At 41.6% G+C, this 20,163-nt stretch overlaps 1 protein-coding gene across 4 annotated transcripts in view; it reads left to right on the top strand.

The window, feature by feature from the left end:
* mllt10 (MLLT10 histone lysine methyltransferase DOT1L cofactor) overlaps window positions 1-20,163 on the top strand; it is a 46,785-nt gene that overhangs the window by 7,106 nt on the left and 19,516 nt on the right. For 3 of the 4 annotated variants that reach the window (XM_051940509.1, XM_051940508.1, XM_022190000.2), the window contains exons 3-11: window positions 2,016-2,070; window positions 4,411-4,520; window positions 4,639-4,742; window positions 6,988-7,081; window positions 10,026-10,115; window positions 15,898-15,996; window positions 16,257-16,593; window positions 17,331-17,549; window positions 17,704-18,183. In XM_051940509.1, coding sequence (XP_051796469.1) covers window positions 2,016-2,070; window positions 4,411-4,520; window positions 4,639-4,742; window positions 6,988-7,081; window positions 10,026-10,115; window positions 15,898-15,996; window positions 16,257-16,593; window positions 17,331-17,549; window positions 17,704-18,183 — 1,588 coding nt within the window. The remainder of the gene's footprint in view (window positions 1-2,015; window positions 2,071-4,410; window positions 4,521-4,638; window positions 4,743-6,987; window positions 7,082-10,025; window positions 10,116-15,897; window positions 15,997-16,256; window positions 16,594-17,330; window positions 17,550-17,703; window positions 18,184-20,163) is intronic. The other variant, XM_051940510.1, reaches the window with a different exon arrangement.

Raw genomic sequence — 20,163 nt, 5'->3', positions numbered from 1 at the left:
AGCTCTATAAAATATTGTCAGAAATGCTGCTTGACTGTAGCTGGTTTGCCAACTGTGCCAGATACCATTTGTTGTGTGTGAAGAAACTTTAAGCTGTCTAGTCTACATGATAGCAGCGTCTGAAAACCTTACTGTCTGCACAGTAAAGCCTTGTATTTCCAACAACTGCTGCAGCACCCTTGGGCTGACCTGCTCTCCACGGACCTCTGAATCACGACACTTCAGACTGTTCTCTTCGTGAACCTCAGTGCAACACACGAGCTGGTATGGCTTGTTGAGTCTCAACTTAGTATGACCTCGGCAGACTTCTAAGGACCTGTCTAGATTTTGTCAGAGCAAGATTTACTCTATGTAGCTGTTGATACAGGTGCGAGAACGAACTGCCTGCTTTCTGTATGCATGTTTGCGCATAGAGCAAATGTTCTCTACCAGATATTTATCAGGAGAACAGGGTTTTCATGTTGGCTTCTTAAACTGAGGAAGGATAGGTTATGGTAGGACTTTCACAATAACTATAATACATGTAAACAAATCATTTACAAAACTGTGAGCTCATGTGTACAAAATCTTTATGCTGTTGATAAGTAGAGTATTAAACAGATATATTCTGTTTATTTAGCAGCAGGTTGTGCGAGTGTTGTTACAGTTTTTATATGTGTGTTTATATAACTGGAAACATTTGTGATTCTCTGATTTGATAGACAGTCTTCATATAAATTCATTATTTATGTGGTATATGTATATTTTCAGATCTTAACCCGTTGCGCTTCAGTGTCCCGCCCGCGGTACACTTTGAGATCTGCATAAGCAATTTGCTAAATGCCTGAAACTGCAAACGCGATTATACAAACACTATACGCCGATGGAAAGCTTAGATTCTCATGAATCCGCCGGTATAAACCACTTTCAGATGTGATTACCACAGCGGTAATATAAACACATTTGTCCGACAAACAACGAATATCCATCCATCCGTTCTCTATACACGGCTTCAACGTACACAGCACGACTCACATTTCCGGGTTCATTATTACACACAGATGAAAATATTCCACAAAAAACGGCCATAATCCAACCTTGGACATCCAGACGAAACAAGCCAGTAACATATTTTGTCCAAAACATGTCTTGAAGACAGTATATACTCCACGAATAGGTCGTTTTCGAGGAAATGCACCTCGCGATGCGCGTCCAATATTCCCTGTATTTCTCGTCATATTTTTATTTACAAATAGAATATTAGCGATTTTTTTTTGTACTGAAAATGGCTGGAATTGACTGCAGCTTAAAGGGTTAATCAAGAAGGAAATTGTTGTGCTAGATATTGCTCAGAAAAAGGAACGGTACATGAAAATTTAAATAAATGCAGAGCTTCAAGATATGTTGCAGTACTAAAAATAGAACTAATCGAGCTAAAACTGTACAAAACTTTGTGCAAAGCATTATTTAAATAGAATGTAGATAAATTGTGACCAATGGTAATTGTTTTTTATCCTCAAGTTGCCAAATTACCTTCTGGCTTAAATTTACCTGTAAAGTCTCTGTTATGATACTCTTTTGACATTGCTGATGCTGGGCAGATAGCTAGATATATTCTCTAATTGTAAAATTGAATGAAAGTGAATTTGAAGATGATAATGTGGAGTGGAAACGGCTCAACTCTCTTGTTGCTGCTGCACAACACACATACTGCTCATGTTTAGTGAAACAAGAGCAGCAGCAGCAGCTTATTTGTTAGGCAAGGATGAGCTAAATTGTCAGACTGAGAGCAGCAGAAATATTTGCCTGAAGATTTGCATGTGCTGATACAAACACACCCTGTGAGAAAGCAGCAGCCACAGTGGGCAGACAGTGAAGGTATTTCCCCAGGAGTTTCTGGCCATGTGCCCAAGTCTGGGCGATTGGCCAGCTTGTCTCGCACACCGTCATATTTGTCATACTGGTGTGTTTACCTCGCCGTAAGTAGATGAGGTTGACCTGTTGTTCCTGACCTGATGTTTCCTCTTTGCCCACAGAGATGTGAGCTCTGTCCCCACAAAGATGGAGCCCTCAAGAGGACAGACAACGGAGGTAGACTCATTCTCCGCTGCACTCACACACACACACACACACACCCACATCTGTGGTTGGCCTCTTGTGTATTTTGTCATTAATTGCCTATCACCAGCAAGTTTAAGGGGTGTGAGCGTGCTGGGAGAGTTATGTTGCTGTTTGTTGTGTGTGCTGCCTCTCTGTACCGTCCTTGCCAGTCCATGTTTTATGAGAGTGTGTGAGTGTGTATGTGTATGTTTATGAGGGGGCGGGCCAGGATGGGTATAGTGCATGGCCTGTGAGGAGTCTCTTCTTTGGGTTCATTGGGAGGTCAGTTTGGTGGAGACTGTAAATATTCTGTGTGTGTGTGTGTGTGTGTGAGTGTGTGTGTGTCTGTGTGTGCTTGAGTCAGTCAGAGGCACAGCTGTGGGATTGTGTCCAGGCCTGCAGGGAGGCATCAGGACAACACTAACACACACCGTTTTACTACTTTCTCTTTTATTTTACCCTTCCCATGACCCCTCTCTCTCCCTCTCTCTCTCTCTCCCTCTTTTTCCTCTCTCGTCATCTCTTACCTCTGTTTCTCTGCTCTTTACAGTTCCTCTTCACTTGTTGATCTGTGTGGTAGTCTCTGTTATTCCAGGTGGCACAGTAATAAAGCAGAAGAGAGGGATTTGTCTGAAATGAGTATTTGATCCTGTATCTTAACATATAGCAGGATGAGAGGAAAGAAAAGCAACAGACATATAGAAATGAAGTCCACACCTGCCTGCCTTGGCCACATGTATATATATATTTGTGCGCCACTGCACACACAAAGGCCAAATAATTAGCATCCTGGAGGGTCTCAATAATCCATGACATTCACGTGTGAAGGACTGTGATGAAAACAAGTTCAATGCTCAAAAGACATTAAGAAACAATGTGGCAGCAGTAGGAAAACTGTATTTTAGTATTGGACCATACTCTATTCTGTTTGCTACCTGTGACAGTGTTGATCACTTTGAGCATGAATTAGTCTTTTTTATTCACCAGGTGTTTGTGTCACTTTTTCACCACAGTTTACCAAAGAAGCTCATCAGCCATCCTTTGCCTGATTTGTTATCAACCAAAGTTCACTTCTTTATCTCGACACATGTGGCTCTGATTGCTTCTTGAAGCTAAGGATGTTTGTAAAACGGCGCTTTGCCTCGTTTTTAGGGGGGGATAAACAGATGAATGCGTAGTTTGAGGAGGAAGGTTGTGCCACTTTTATAGTCCTGGTTTATAGGCCTCTTCCAGATTCTTGGAGGGACTTCAAAACAACAACATGCCCCCATTTCACACCGGCTCCCTCCTCTCCGTCCCGCCCTCTGCCCTCCTCCCCCTGTCCCGTTCACCAGGTCAAAGGCAGGTCAGGGGTTCAACTGTAAGTTTAAGCCTGTTTTTGTTTCCGCTATGGGGGAAAAACAGACACCTCCAGTGTGGCAGGAGACTCCCACCTCCATTTGACCTCCTGTTCACCTCCTCCAACTCCTCCTCAGCTTGTCGTCAATTCTGCCGCCGCTCCACCATGCCCCGCTGTCATTCCACTGCCCCCAGTTTGTCTTCACTGACAGGCAGCTGTGTGTGTCTTAGGGCTCAATAAACGACTACTTGGGCAGATTAACTACCAACTGGCAAATTAAAGAATTTAAAGTTCACTGTTTAAAAGTTGATGTAATTTCTTTTGTAACCGAAAGCACAATTTGGCACGTTTGGAAGTGGTTTGTGTTTTGGAAAAACTTTGTTAGCACCAAATGAGAGTGATCCATTATTGCTTTTTGGTCTGGTTCCTTTTGGGTTCACACTGAACTCTAATCAGCAATCTACAAGTTGCATAAAGTAGTGAACTGACAAATTCAAAGGATTTTTTTTTTAAAATTTACTCCATTTCGTTGAGTTTAAATGATTTATTTTATCGTCACCAAAAGCTTAAAAGTAAATTCTTGCCTGTGTGCATTCAAAAGTGTCCTGAACTTAATGTTTTTGCTACAAATTGTGCAGATATAATCAAGGAAATGTAGTGTAACACGATGGATGAAAAGGGTGGCATTACTGGCTGTCTTTATTTGGTCCACAATTAGTGTCGAGACTTCGTGTCTGTATTACAAGTACAACATTTTTAAGAAAAGCTGACATGCTTGTGCCAGCTCTCTGGACTTGCAATGCTCTCAAAGTCCTAACAGAGCTCTGCTACAGTAGTAAAACTCACAAGGCACAAATCAAACGAGTGCATGATGAACATAAATTCTGCACACATTTTAATACTTTTCAGGATCTTAGCAGGTGGTTAACATTTCTATTTGCAAGCTGTGAAATGTTACCACAAACATAGTTCTTCTTTGTGTTTCGTTGCAGGCTGGGCCCATGTGGTTTGTGCCCTTTACATACCTGAGGTGGAGTTTGCTAATGTCTCGACTATGGAGCCTATAGTGCTCCAGTCTGTGCCGCATGAGCGCTACAACAAGGTAAGAGACCGTGTCTATGCATTTAGACATCAGAAAAACACCTGCAATGTAGAATTGTCAGGAAATAATTGTGTCCTTGATTTGTAAAGTTGTGTCTTTACTGTGTCTGTGTGTGTAGACGTGTTATATCTGCGAGGACCAGGGCAGAGAGAGTAAAGCAGCCACTGGGGCCTGTATGACCTGCAACAAACATGGCTGCAGACAGGCATTCCACGTCACATGGTGAGACTCGGTCACGTCACATTAACCTCACTTTACAAAGATGGTTCTTGTTTCTGAAACGATTCGCTCAAACTCAAGACTTGTAGATTTGCTATACTGTGCATGTTGAGATGATCATGTATTTCAGTAGTGTAACTTCTTGAAGCTTAAAATGTATATAAAAAAACTATTTCTTGCTGATGTTTTTACCACCAACACGAGCCTTTACATTAGGTTTTTCTAGTTGCTTGTCTTTGAGTAGTTCAAGAGTAGTGGATTTGAAACTGTAATGAAAACAGGCTGCAAACCGAGCTTTCAGTTCTTCTTCCTTTTTCCCAAATCCTATTGTTTCATGTTAAGTATTTGCTTTTACTTTTTTAACTTTTACAGTGGTACAACGTTTAAACATACACAGGGCTCCAGACTACGAACATTTTGGGCGCATATGCAACCTTTTTTTTCAGTGTGTGTGAGTAAAAATTTCAAGTGGTCTCATTTGTGCGAGTGAATGATGATCATTAAGTTGTTTTGTTGTCACTTTAATGAGCACAGACAGCTACTGCAATAGCCATAGTGGTACAAAGTACAACTTTTATATCTTCCATAGCTCGTTCTGTCTTTTTCTGCCTAAAACGTGCTATTAAGCTGTTGTGTGTTTCTCAACCAAAACTGAGGAAAGAAGAGGCAGAGGACCGTATCAGACATACCTGATGATCAGAGTGTAGGTGCAGGAAGGAAGACACTGAACTTCAGCAGCACGGATGCAAAATTGAATCATGTTATGGAAATTTCCAGGAATTTTATTGAAAGTTTCTAGGATTTTTGTAGAAAATTCCCTGAAGTTTTATGGGAATTTTCCAGAAATTTTATTGGAATTTATCCATTATTTTCCAGAAATTTTATTGAAATTCTTCAAGAATTTTATGGGAATTTACCTGGAATTTTGTGGCAATTTTCCAGGAATTTTATAAGAAAGTTTACAAGAATTTTGTGGAAGTTCCTCAGAAATTTCATAAGGATTTTCCAGAAATTCTATGGAGATTTTCCGATTATTTTATGACAATTTTTGTGGATATTTACTTTGTGGATATTTACCCGGAAATTTCTGGATTTTTCAAGAATTTGATGGCAACTTTCTGGGAATTTTCTGGGAATTTTCCTGGAACCATATGGGAATGTTATGTGAATTTTCTGTGAATTTTCCATTAAAGTTTTATTGGGGGAAAAAAATATTTCCATGAAAGTTTCTACGAAAAACAGAAAATTTCCAGGAAAGTTTATCTGATTTGTTTGTTTTGTTTTATTTAGCTAATGAATTTAAAATATGTGGCTTAAATTGAATGAAAAAATACATAAATAATAATAAAAAAATAAACAGAAAAATGTGCTGTGCAATGACAGATAAGAGTCAAATTCCTTGTTTGTGTACAAACTTGGGCAGTAAAGTTGATTCTGATGCACAGGTAGCTACTGCAGGATATTGTGGTTTGAAAAAAGTCCTAATTCTTCCACATTGTCTCAGTCTCTCCATGCTAGACGTCAGTCAATTTCACTGTTGACTGTGATCCAACGATGAAACGATCTACAGCTTATTCTGTTACATAACCCAGTGAGGAGAGAGGAGGAGGCTGGAAGAGAGGGAGAGGTCCGATACAGCTGGTGATGAAAGTGTTCAGGTGCAGGATGGAAGATCTCGACTGAATCGGTTAGAAGAAGAAAAACAACCAGTCATGAAGGTTCCGATTTTAACAGCGATCACAGTTTTAACTAAATAAACACGATCGACTGTAGTATTGACATTTAAGATCTGATCCACTCATAGAAAAGTCTTCTATGCAGAGTTGCTTCACTGTAGCTATCGTGTGAGGCGTTTAGGGAACATCGGTAAAATGTAGTATTTACCGATAAGCAAATGTTCAGTGTTTAGTCTGTGCCCAGTTTATGACCGACATCACAGGAGGACTGGTGACAAAATAAATATATTTTCAGATTAAAACCTTTTACAGATATGAAGTCTTCTGTCACTGAAAGTCAATGCAGCATAACTAGGTTAAACAAAAGCAGCTGTTCATCAGCATGCATGGTGGATTAAAAGCTGTGGCAGCGCTGAACCAAAATAAGGAGGTGGGGGTGGGTCGACTAAATCGTTGGTAGCACCAATGTTACCAGTGCAAAAGTTAATCTGGAGCCCTGATGCATGTTGAAACATTATCGTTCTACTGTTTTTCACATACATTGTTCTTTTTTACACTTTTTCCCACCACAGTGCCCAGTTTGCGGGGTTGTTATGTGAGGAACAAGGATCAGACGCAGACAATGTCAAATACTGTGGATATTGCAAATATCATCACAGCAAATTGGTGAGTGTCCTCTCAGATTTGTTTTCTAAGGATTGTTTGCCTTTTCTAATAGTCTAACCTATGAATTCACTAGATGCTATAATAATTTCTACTTACCTGAAAAAACAGATTTGTAGCCTAAGCATGCTTCTTGAAATGTGAAAACGAATCACTTTTTTGTGTCTGCTGATTTGGTATTAAGTTCAAACTAATTAATTTGACTCTACTAAGTGTGTATTGAGGGTTGTAGCAGCTCCAGTGTTTGTTGCACGTGCCTCTCTTCTGTGCTTATTAACATTTTTTAAGATATATTGATGCATTTTCTGTTGTATTAACTACAAGCAGAGATACCTACAGAGACATAACACAGCATACTGGTTCACTTTGAATACAATGAGGAATAAATTTCATCTAGTGAACTTCACTGCTCTCTCACAGGTGGCCCACCATCACTCCTTCTGCGTAATTTTTCCACTGTCTCCATCTCTCTTATCCCTCCTCATGTGGCTGTCCCCGCCCTGAGCATCACTCTTCTGTTTTCTCCACATCCTTCACCCCACTTTTTCAAACCTTTCCTTTCATAGCCATTTCTCTTTCCCAGTCAACCTCCTCACTCAGTCAGCGTCCGGTCTCTGCTGTCACCTGCTATTTATCCCCTCCATCATCTTCTTTTTCTGGACCAGCGAATCCACACCACCACTGTTTTCTTCCCGTCCACCTTTCTTTCCATTATTAGATTGCAACCTCCACTTCTCCGTATACTTGTCCTGAGCCCTGGCGTTTTAGTCTGTATTTTACTGCAGAGTCAAGCAGGGATAATCACGCCTTAATAGCTGCTAATATATTTCAAACATTTTGGAAAATCCCATTTCAATTATTTCTTTCATCAGTTTCAAACAAACTTGGCTTTTCAGTCGGCACTGTCGCCAGTTTTAGAAGGCATTTTTTACATTTTTTTCCTAATACATAGAGATACAAATTAGTGATGAGTGTATTTTTTTACCTGCTTTCTTATTACAGTAATAATTATTTTACAAGCAGTGAGAATTCATCCCTAAATGGCAGATTACTATTTTCTTGTCCGTGATCACAGCCCTGCCTTAATCTGCTTTCAGTTGTACACAGCCTCCTCTGACTGTGCACCCAGCATAAAGCGATAGGTGAATAGCCCGCTATTGTGAAGAAGAATTTAGTCGCACAAAGGGAGGGATGAAAAGGCATATCAACACAAAAATGCAACAACTGGATATGCAGAGGAGGTGTGTTTTCAATACACACAATCACTAAAGAGATCACCTGTTGTGTTCCTCTCAATAGTCAAGACATTTGTTCAGGTTCATTCAGCACCAGTCGGGAGAGGGAAGAAAATACAACAAAAAAGACTGTGCCTGAGCTATTATGGTTTGTGGAACTGTGGTAGGATGGAACGGCAGGACAGACTTTATGGTGTTAACCTACACACACACACACACACACACACACACACACACACACACACACACACACACACACACACACACACACACACCATTTTCCAATGTTAACAAATGCTGATGGAAAGACTCGTGCTGTTCCATTGATTACAGTGATGGTGTATGAATTGCTTTGGATGCTGGGGCATAATGTCATTAAGCTGGGACTGTATGGATGACAGAAATGTATGAGAGGGAATCGATGATGAAGAAAGCAATGTCGCCAGCTGAATGGATTTCATAAAATACCACTTGATGGATGTTTACGCCGTGTTAGCAACATATGGTATCTGAGTGGACTTAGTCGCCAAATCTAATTTCGAACTTAGATTACCCTCCTTTAGTCTTGACTAGAGAGGATTTTCTGTTTGGTTAGAGGTTTCATTGAGGCCAGGTGTGACTAATTTTTCCTTTATTTCGCAGTACTTTAAGTGCGTCCGTGGGTGCATTGCTCTGGGTATTTCTGGTTGTGTCTGGTTTTCTTTTTCTCTTCTGACAATGATTGGCTAACCTTGTTGTGTAATCCTCTGTCATTAGCCGTGAACCCACGTTTTAGATGGAATTGAAGAACTAAGCGGCAGAAGTTCATTCTGCCCGTTTATTCTTTAAGCTTGTTGAATGATAATTTAGTATTTAAGAGATTTTACAAGCAGTAATTTATAAGCTCTTTATTGTGTGTTGAGCAACCACATGGTTGTGTGAAAATGTCATTTCTGAATAGGAGGATGTTGTCATGTGACTAAGGAAGTGACCTGTATGTGCGGCTGAAAGAGAAGGATGTATCCCATGATGCACCAGGTTGACTCTGAGTGGTGGAAATACAGTTTGTGGTCATAGATTTGTATTTTTGAACACAAGGTGGGTGAATACAAGTCTCGATCAGTGCTTGGAGGTAGCAGGGTTGTAATTTCAGGATGTAGTTGTTATCACCATGGCAACAGATTCTATGAGCAAGAGGAAGCTGGCTTGACCTGAAACCAGCAACCAGTGTCTGTCAGAGATGTTCCAGCAGGTCTCATGGTTTAGTTTGGACAAAAAAAGTTACAAAACATTAAAACGCAACGTGTGGTTACGTGTGCTTTTGCTGTTGTCTTTAGCCCTTATTGGTTTTCTGTCATGGAGTAATGATGTTTTACACTTGATTGACTTTTACACTCATTACCATTTGGTTCTGTAAAGAATGGCTTTTTCAGCAGTGGAGGTATGTTTATTTTATTTTTTTTAAATTTAGATACTTGCTGCCAATGTGCCTTTTTCTCAAAGGTGACCAGTAAGCATACTCCTGTAACAACTTTTGTAAGCAATGCTTCCATGTTTTTTGACTGATTTTAAATTTTCAGTTGTCCCTGAGTTCAGTCAGCCTTTTTTTTTTTTTAACATTTGACTTTATTTTATATATTTCTTTTTTGATATCATAGTTAATTTTTGGTCTACTTTTGGCCTTCTTTCTGTGGACTTCATCCAGTAACTTGGAGTTCCTCTTTACCTTTTAGCGAAGGAGCAGGGGCCGTGGTAGTAGGTCTCAAAGCATAAGTGACTCTTCCTCTCAGTGTATGGATAGACCCCCAGACCAGGACAAGAAGGTAAGACAGCCCTCAGATCTTACCCTATCTATGCCTCCCACCCACGACTGTGACTCCACCAGAAACATATGCCCTCACTGTCACGTTCTCACTGTGGAGGGACAGGCAAACACACAGCAGAACCGTTGATCAATAATCATGCGGAGTGGCTTAACTATGCAGTATAGCATAATTTAGTGAAGTCCCAGAGGACATACTCTTGTTTAAATTAATAAGGTCAGTGGAAAAGGCCATGTGTAGATTTCAATATCTATTGAAGACCGTGTCTACGCTACTGTATCTTACATGTAGAAAATTACCCACCTTGGGCCACGAACATGACTCTAAGGTCGAATGCTTTTAGCAGAGTGAGAATGAAATATTTTGAAATGGATGTTTGGCCTTGAATGTAAGTTATTTGGTATGTTAAGTGAATTTAAATGAATTAGTGCTTTCCTATAGAAAAACCTATGCTCCAGATATTCTGGTTTTATAGCATGTTAACCTGAGAGTTAGGAATAGAAACATTTCTCCTATCTCAAAACATAACCATGTCTCCCATCATTTTTCCGTTTGAGGTACTTAAAAATCACAGAAGTCCTTGAATTTGATGTCCAAGCGAGTACTGAAATTGTGTTTTCTAGACCCAGCAGCAGCTGTTTTTGCATTGACTTGTAGCTGCTAGTAGGACTGCAGCCCACCTGTGCCCACCAGTGATTACAGCTGTTAATGAATACTACATTAGTGTGACTTAATAAGTCATGCGTGTTAGCTGAGCATGTAATCACATTGTGTGTAAAATCAGAATTTACAGGCGGTGTCAAGTCATCTGTTCCACTTTTTTGTCGTGTGCACCAAGCGCTTGGTAGGACAGGCCCGATTGATGATGTGAATCTTAACAAAACATTTGCCAGCTTGTGTCAGAGTTTATTAAGCAGGTAAAGATATTTCGACACAATATAGACATATATAATTTACGAAAATAAACATAACTGTCCCTTCACAGTTGAGGTGTTTTGAGAGAGCGTAGCGTTTTCTGTTCGCTGTCATTGATTCTCCCCACCAAACTCTCCAACAGTGTGTCCTGTTTGGACGGCTCTTTGAAATGCATCCATCCTCACTCTTTGGGGTATCAATCACTGGGAAGAGTTTAAATAATCATATCAAAAGCATTCGAGCAAACAAAGGACTCTGATGGGAATGAAACAAGCAAGAACAACTACTTAATCTACTCGGGCAGTTCAGGCCAGAGCTTTTGTGTGGATGTGTGTGAAAACGTTTTAGCCAAGGCCGTCTTGGTACAAATCACCTAAACTGACGGCAAGCGTCTCTTTCTCTCTAGAATCGTTATCTGCGGAGAATAAATGTGTTTAGGGATGTCCCTATCGAATGGATTGTTGGAATAGCTTGAAGCCGGAGCTTTTCATTGCAAACAATAATGGCCACACCAAGTAGAGACTGTGAGCCTTGAACCTTTAATGTGGGGGGGGGGGAAAGGAAAAAAAATCATTTAAGTGTTTATTTATAATTAACAGAAAAGCAAATATGCTGTGAAAATGTCATGAGTAAGCTCCAATTAGAAAGTTAATGGTTTTCCATTTGCAGCAGAAACAATAAGAAAAAATGTCTAAATTGTTTTTTTTTTACAAAAATATTAACAAGTAATGCTTTAATTTTGTCTTTTCTTTGTGTTATTTCAGTGCTGGCTTAGTGTTTAAAGGTTGTATAACAGAGAATGGATAGATGCACGCTGAAAGTAATTCTTGATCCTGCAGTTCTTCACCCCATTCTAAAATCTAAAGAAGTCAGCTTCTGCATCAAGGCTGTTTTTGTTTTCTGATTGACATAAAAAGTAATTGCACCACTTCCACTGAATGAGATTCTCATGTTCTGATGAGATGTTGCATTTATTTTTAAACCAGTGTTTATGCAGCTCAAGAGAATTACTTGGTGATGCTGTGCCAAAAAAGCCTTTTGATGATTTGAGTTCCCTTTCCCCTCGTAATTCTTTATTTTTGAGAGAAAAACATGACATAAGACAAGAGATTTTACTCCTTATTCACTCGTCAAGCAGTTTGTGGTGTTCAGACTGAGTACTTAGAATTCTGTGTGCCGTTATCTGTGTACTTGGTCGTTGTGTTTGCCAGTGCCAGCTTCAGGGTGTGTGTGTGTGTGTGTGTGTGTGTGTCTGATTAGCATTAGAGCATCCCCCTCCTCTCTCACTTAAACACATGCGCACATCAACACAGGCCATCCAGATTCTTGGGTCAGAGATCAGTGTGCTCAGATTCGCGTGTGTGTGTGTGTCTCCGTCTAAACTCCACACATGCATTTGTTATGTGGTTTGGAGGCTCAGACGTATACCCACCTCTTGTTAGACCCTGCAGTCAACCTACAGCAGGGGCTTAAAGATCCCCCACACTGGTCGCTTAGAAAAGGCCCGCAGGAAACACACACATCCATACATACACACACAATGGCTAGTCAGAAATCCTGCAGGAAGCCGCACAGGGGAATTCCTGCCAGGCCAGGGCAGATTATTTTCCTCTTTACTTCCTGTTCCTCCCTTTCTACCCGTCTTCCCTCGCCTCTCCTCACCCCTCTCTCTGTCTGAACTCCCCCTCCCCCGTCGTCCTCCCGAGGCCATTGTGCTGAATTGTGAATGATTTAAAATATGTGCTATATCAAATCATTAACAGACAATACCTCATCATAAGCGCTTTATCTGTTAAATAAGATGTGAAAATGTAATTAATTTTGATTTCTTATTTATGAATGTTACAGTAAAGAAAATTATTTTATTCATCTTGCACATTTTATATGGACAGAAACAGAATAGAGTAGAAATGGCTTAAATTATACATCATAGAAACACACATATTATAAGAAAATATAAGACAGGAATGGAACACGTGCTGCTCAAAGGCCTGTTTGATGATTCCACTAACTGAGAAGTCACCTAAATATTCTGTAGTTTAGATAATATCTTTTTAAGATGATTGTTAAGCACAATGCTGGAAATTTCTCTGGCAACTAAATGTGACAGTTTGCTTCTTTTTCTCTGTCTGTTTTAAGCCATCATGTCTTGAGGACTTGCAGTATCGGTTTGAATAGCCAGACAGTGGCCCATTTTAGTCAGAATTTGCTTCTTTTTCCCTGTTTTGCTTGATTATGTGTTGAATACTACTTATTACTACTTTGAATAGCCAGATAAAGTTCCATTCCAGGCAGTGTTGAAGTACAAATAAAATCGTATGAGGAAATTTGAGGTATATGCTGTGATATTAGAGTGATTTTAGATATGCAAAAACATAAAAATATGATATACGTTCTAAAAGTACATAACAATTTTACATTGTCAGTTAGACAAAATAAGTAATTGGAAGACCTTAGTAGTTATTTAGGAAGCATTTGGTCACCCTGTTCTGTTACTTTATAGACAAAATGATCAATCACTGCCTTAAAAAAGGGCAGATGAATTAATAATAAAGAAAAAAATTGCTTTAGTGATCATTTTAGTGAGCAAAATTTGAAGCCCATGTGTACCAAGAGACCAAGGAAACTTCCAGGCACGTTTTGAGCGCTGTGAAGACACGGTTACAAGGAAATGCGTTTCTATCATGAAAAGTGAGTTTCCCTCCTCAGGGCCCCGTGATCAGCATTTGACGTAGACAGAGAGGATTTCAGCCCACTGCTGAATCGCTCATTGTTCGAGGAGTTTGTTGATAAATAGACACGGCCATCTTTGTCCGCCACCACTCATATTTACCCCACACAGCCTCAAAGAGCACTCGGACATGTCAAATGATCCGGCCGCTAATGGTCAGCAACGGAGAAAGAGAGGAGAGAACATGCTGAAAGGCTTTGTCTCCGCCTGTATAATCAATTGACCTGATTGATAAGAATGTGTCAGGCTTACATTGTGCGTGTGTTATGTTTCCCACGCCCAGTGCTGTGGGTCCTCGAGTGTGTGTGTGTTATCCGACCCTCTCTGCTCTGCTTCTGTCCATCAACACCTACCTCTGGAATGTTAATGAAAAACAACAAGGGAATCCCAAAGAATTTACCTCGGTGTCACTCTCCCTCTCTTTCCGTTATTATAATGTCTTTTTGTTGCAGTGGAGGCTGTTTCGTTAATTTCCTCCCTTTATAAACTCACTATCTCTACCTCGTGCTCCTGTTTTTCCCCCACTTCCTGTAGCCAATTTAGAGTATAAGCACAATTCTCTAAAGTAGTTCTCAGTTGTTTGATGAGGCGGCAGCAACTTCTGCAGTGGTGTGACTAATTTATTGAGCAAAAAGGGAAATATTAGCTGGTTTCCTCTTTTATGACATGCAAAGTTGTTGCTGTTTGCTTTTAAAAATCATGATAAATAGATCAAGTTGTTTTTTTTTAAATGTTGGTCTAACAAAACAAACAATTTGAAGGTGACACCTCAACGTGGGTTTAGGGAAATTGTAATGGATTTTTTTTTTTGCTGTTTTCTGACCAATTATAGACAAAACCTGACTAACTGAAAAAAATTGTGGGTTTGAAACATGAAAACGCTGTTTCAACCCACAAAATATTTTAAATGTCAGTGGAGATCGTTAACATCCAGAAATATCAATTTATTTCAGCGAAGAGCTCAAACTTGATGCTGACTGGTGTGTACAATTGACCATAATGATTTTAACAACTTTAAGCAACTTAAAGGGGAAAGAAGAGGAGAAAACTTTCTGTTAGGAAAATAATCAATGCCGTGGCCTATTTTAAAGTTTAGCACATCCTCTGGAGTGTACGCATTGACAAAACTCCTAACCGCTGAGCGTTAGCCTTAGCGGAAGCCAGCGTGCAGAGAGGCCACAGTGGAGCTGCTATCTCCTGATGTGGCTGTTGATGTCTGTTAACTGCCACTCATAGAGGAAGTCTGTCGCAGGCCTCCATGCAATCAGTCCCCAACGAAACCCTGGTGGAGGGGGGGATGGGCTTTTTCCTGGTGTTTCAGAGTTGTCATGACACTGAGCGTCGCAAGCATGTTGAGTCCCACGGCGTCTCTCAGGATCGCTGCATATTTTCACTGCCTATCTCCACGAGTGTGTGTGTGTGTGTGTGTGTGCATGCGACTGCGGTGTCCATGTAAAAAGTGTGTGCGATCGTACGGGCACCTGTCTGCTTACACGCTCGTGCAGGGGAGGTGTCGGGGTGCGGGGCGTGCATGTGAGGTGTAAATGCGCTGGCACCCAGTCGCCACCTCAGGGGTGCGAGAGGAGGGTGGCAGCGTGCCTGTTTGCAAGGGTGTAAATTGAGCTCTGATGGTCCAAGAAGAAGGATATGATTGGATGAAACGTCGAGACCTTGTGCGCTTCAACATGAGGCACTTAGGCACACTCTTCTCTATACCGCAGCATGCTAAATTCCTGTTCCCTCCTGCCCCGTTTTTTTTTTTATCTCTCTCCCATCACTCTCTTTGTTTTTGTGGCTCTCCAGGCTTTCATCTCGGATTGAGCCTTTGAAATGCAGTACTCTTTCTTTCTCTCAACCAGACACACACACTCTCCTCTTCTGTGCTCATATCCTAATAACTCATACCTTCGTTTCTTTTATTTTTGACATCTCTGTGGCTGTTATCTTCCCCAGACGCTTCAGTATATTGTCCAAAATGTCTCTATATTCATTTTTTCCCCAGTGCTTCTAATTATCCCAAGGACTAAAAGACATTATTTTTTCTTTCTTTGTCTGTCTTTATTACTCTCCTCCCTTCGGTCATGTGTTGAGCTTCTTTACTAATCGTCTTTTCTTTTTGTAACTCTCCATCTTCAGAAACACAAGGAGCGGGACAGGCACAAACCAAGACACAAGAAAACCGCCATGGACATGTCACCCTCCCTTGTCCTTCCAAATATCATGGTCCCAGAAAAGGTGAGGGCACTCCTTAGCGGTTTTCTCTCTTTTTTTTTTAAACCTTGATACACTTTGTTGATCATCTGTATCTGTCACACATCCTGTCCTCCTGTTGACTTTTCCTCTAATTTTGCTCCTACCTGTTTCAATTGCTGCTGTTTTGATAATTTTCCTTCCCTGCTCCTGTGCTTCTCTTGGTTTCTGGTCTGCTTTTTTTTCTTTAATCTTCATTTTCTTTCATTGTTTTCTCTCTCTCTTTTTTCACCTTCCTCCTACAGACCTACAACAGTGGCAACTCCGGGGGAGGCGTCACGTCTCTACCAGCATCCTCGCAGAAGCGACTGGACGACAGCAGCAGCCGATTCACCAACGCCAACTTCCAGGAAGTGTCGTCCGCTCACTCTGGCGGCGGTTCCAAAGACGGCTTGGCGGCAGACACCGGGAAAGTGGCATCTGAGGTGAAGAACAAGAAGAACAGCGGCGGAGGTCACGCAGTGGGACAGAGGGGAGGCCGCAAGTCTCTCACCTCCTCAGGGAAACCCCTCCCCTCCGCTGTGGTCACCATGGCAACCTCGTCTACATCTGCCTCCACTTCCACTGGGCCTTTCCATCAAGGTGAATTGATAGCTGCAAATGATCTTATATGTTAATGTTCTCACAGCTGGGAATTAACCCCACAGTTAGAAAAATGACAAATCATCTGGTGTTTCTGCTCTGCCCACCCAACCGTAACACAACAAGTGCAGCAGTGTTCTTAAAACCTAAATAAGCACATGATTCGTGTCTTTTCTGGGTGCATGTCCATGTGCTGTGTCATTGACAACACCAGCCTTCTGTGTGTGGCCGTGATAACAGTTTCGTCTCAATGGGCCTCTGGCTCCTGTAATCTGGGGCCCTGTCTGGGAGAAACCAACACACACAAACACAGGCAGAAAGAACATGTGGGGAGGTCACGACCTGAAAGGAGTCAGCGTTCGCATTGAGCTCCTGTGTTTTGTGTTGTGAAAACCTTGAAGCATGTGTCAGGTGTGTGTTTGTTTGCGTGCGTCTTGTAGAGAAGTTGTGTATATGTTTGAGCAGCTATCCACCGGCGTGACACTTCCTCTCATGCATGGGAGGACTGACTGCAGCGGATCAAGAGCACAAGGGCAGATAAAATGCTTATTTTGGTTATCTTGTTTCTGCTGCCTCCCATGATGACAGAGAGTAGTATGGAAACTTTTCCAGCCGCAATGCCTGTTTTCTTAGTTAATTCTTCCATCCTCTGTTGATTCCCTGTGTTCTGTATCTTTCTTGTCCTTTCTATGTCTGGGATTAACTGCATTTTTCACTTTTTTCTGTCCTTCTCCCAGGCCTCCTGTTGACCAGTGCCAGCAAGACTGCTTCTGCTCCTTCCTCTTCAGACTTCCTAAGTTTCTCAGATTCATCATTGCGTCCCGGAGGTGGAACTACCTTCTCCTCCCCACCGTCTTTCAGCAGCTGCCTTGTGAAGCCAAGCTCAGAGGGAGGAGCTTCAGAGGGAACTACAACCCTCTTTGGTTCTCTCATGTCCGCTACCTCTGCTTCTGCAGGTGCCACATTATTTTGAAAACCCTTTATAATGTGGCTTAGATGAATAATATCGTCATAATTTTATTCATAAAAGCTGCTGAAAAATGCTAAACTGTTAAGGTATTGTAGACTTGAAGCTAAAATGTTCAATTCTGCTCTTCTTCATAACTGCAGTGGGTGGAAAGCTGTATGAGAATTCTCACAGCCACACAGCAAACGAGACGACGAGCCTCGTCGGGTCCACCGGCTACAAACGGCCTCAGCCCGCCGGCACAGGACTAGGCATCGGTGCAGCAGCCGCAGGAGCCGGGGAAGATGGGGTGAAGAAGAAAAAGAAGGGTAACTGGCGAAACAGATTTGGACCTTGCTTTACCACAGATGTGAAGCCTTCGGAGCCAGCTCCTTCCCTAACCCTGCCCACCTCCTCCACCGCCAGCACCTCCTCCTCCACCGCTTCCCCTTCCTCCTCTTCATCCACGACGCTCTCGGGCCGGCCAGGCTTAGTCTCCAGCAGCGGTTTAGGCGTCGGAGTGGGGGGAGGAGGGGAGAGGGGGCTGGGGGTCATGGGCGTCAGCAGTGGGATTCAGAAGTCCCCGTCACTCCTCAGGAATGGGAGTTTGCAAAGCAACAGCAGCTCCACAACCACGGGGTCAGGTAAGGAGGACACGCCAGCGTAACGCAAAACACAGCAAGGTTTCCATTTGGTCGAGATTTGGAGACAATGAAGTCTCACACAGATTTCAGTGTAAGAAATACCGTCTCAGATGCCTTTGTCTGTCAGGGAGCTGAGATGAAAAACCCGGCCGGTTTAATTCATGATTTATCTGCCACTTGTGACCTAAACACAACGATCAAAAGGAAAGTAGCTCATGTGAGGTGGCGTTGTAGCGCTTCTTTTTCTTCCCAACCAGCTCCTGACTTGCTATTCATCACTAAAAGCTGATGAATTAAAATGAAAATGTTTGTGGATAGCGTCTGTGCTACATATTATTAACATTACCAAACACAAAAGGCAAGGAATTGACCCACCTTTGTAATTGGCTCCTCGTACGCGAGCGTGTGTGTGTGAGAGTGTGTGTCTACGTGTTATTTGCTCACACACGTGGACGTGGTGTGTATGTTTTTTCATCGTGTTCAGTTGCTTGGCAACTGTCTTTATGCTTTGGAGTTCCCCTCTGCTGATGGAAATGGCTCAGTACAGCCCACACATCCCACATCTCCCCTTTCTTCCAGAATCATCACCCCTTTGTTTCTCCCTCCTGCTCTCAGCTGCTCTCGCTTACCTGCATTCTGCTCATTCCTCAAATCTGTACACCTGTTGATGCTTTATGCAGCTGGAGGTATAAGCATGTTTGCATCGATGCATATAAATGTGGTACATGTGAAGCGTGATGTATGCGTGCTTATTATAAATGAAGGAAAAAATGTTACAGACGCGCTGATCGAGCCCACATCCATCAGTGGTCAGTAAGATCAGCTGTTGCTTCTGACTCTTTGTCTCCAGCTTGTTTTTGATGACTCCTAATGCTAAAATATTAATGCATTTTCAATAGTGGCATTAATTTCAAGTGATTGATTACATCTTGTTAAATTACATTTATTCTAAATCTTCAAAAGCTGTAATTAATAATAGACGATATCACTCTGCACCAGATGGGATGGACTGGAGCATCCACTGAATGCAGAGACTCCGTAGTAATTATGTTGTTTTTCTACAAAATAGTGTTTGTAAAATATTAAAAATGATGACATTGATAACTAGGGGTGAAACACTAAGTTGATTCACGTGGGAAAACGTGTTGCTAGGTATTTTATAGTGTGGCTGTCTTGATTTTTATTGTATAGGAAGCTTATTTTTATTGGTGATTTAGTGTTTTTTTTTCACGGGGATTTTATGTCTGTCTTTGCTTGGTGTTACATTTGTTGCAATTTGCTATTGGCCTCATTTTGACAGAAAATAGTTTCTACACGTATAGCGCTTTCAACATCATGTTACATCATATTAAAACAACATGAAATACAACACATTTGGCTGTCTGTCAAGTCAGAACCATTGTATCCATTCAAAGCCTCAAATTTATTGCTAAGTGTGCTCAGGCAGAAGGTGTCTCTCTCTCATTCCCTCTCTGTAAATATTGATCTTCTGTCGGGGCATTCCAAGGTGTGTTTAGTGGACGTTTTATGTTTTAGTGGTTTTGATTATGAGTTTGTGAGAACTGCTTCTATTTATTTTCAGTATATAATTTTTTGCAGCAGTGGTGGTTGAGAATAATTGTGTTTGTGATTACACGTCCATCTCAGTTTCTGACGCTGGTGCTTTTCCCCCGAAGCGGTTGTGGCGTTTTCTCGCCGCAACTGTTGAAAGAAAATAGGGCAAACAGTGGTGGTTACGTATGGACTGTGCATCGTGTGTGTTTGTGAGAGCGCGAAAGAGAATCGTGTGTTCTTGGTCTTACTGTAAATATTTAGCTAAGGGTTAATGCAGGGCAGTAATGGGGAGGATCTTGGCGTTTACCCCCCCCCCCTTCTATCCTGTCTGCTGATGGATAGATAGTTAGCCTGATAGATATGTGTTGGTGGGTGGGGAGAAGCAAGGGGTTAGATTTTGGCTAGGTTAATGTTTGATGGCAGTGG

Source organism: Acanthochromis polyacanthus, chromosome 20, assembly GCF_021347895.1.
Source record: "Acanthochromis polyacanthus isolate Apoly-LR-REF ecotype Palm Island chromosome 20, KAUST_Apoly_ChrSc, whole genome shotgun sequence".
NCBI lineage: Eukaryota > Metazoa > Chordata > Actinopteri > Pomacentridae > Acanthochromis > Acanthochromis polyacanthus.
This window is presented reverse-complemented; position numbering and strand designations above follow the sequence as displayed.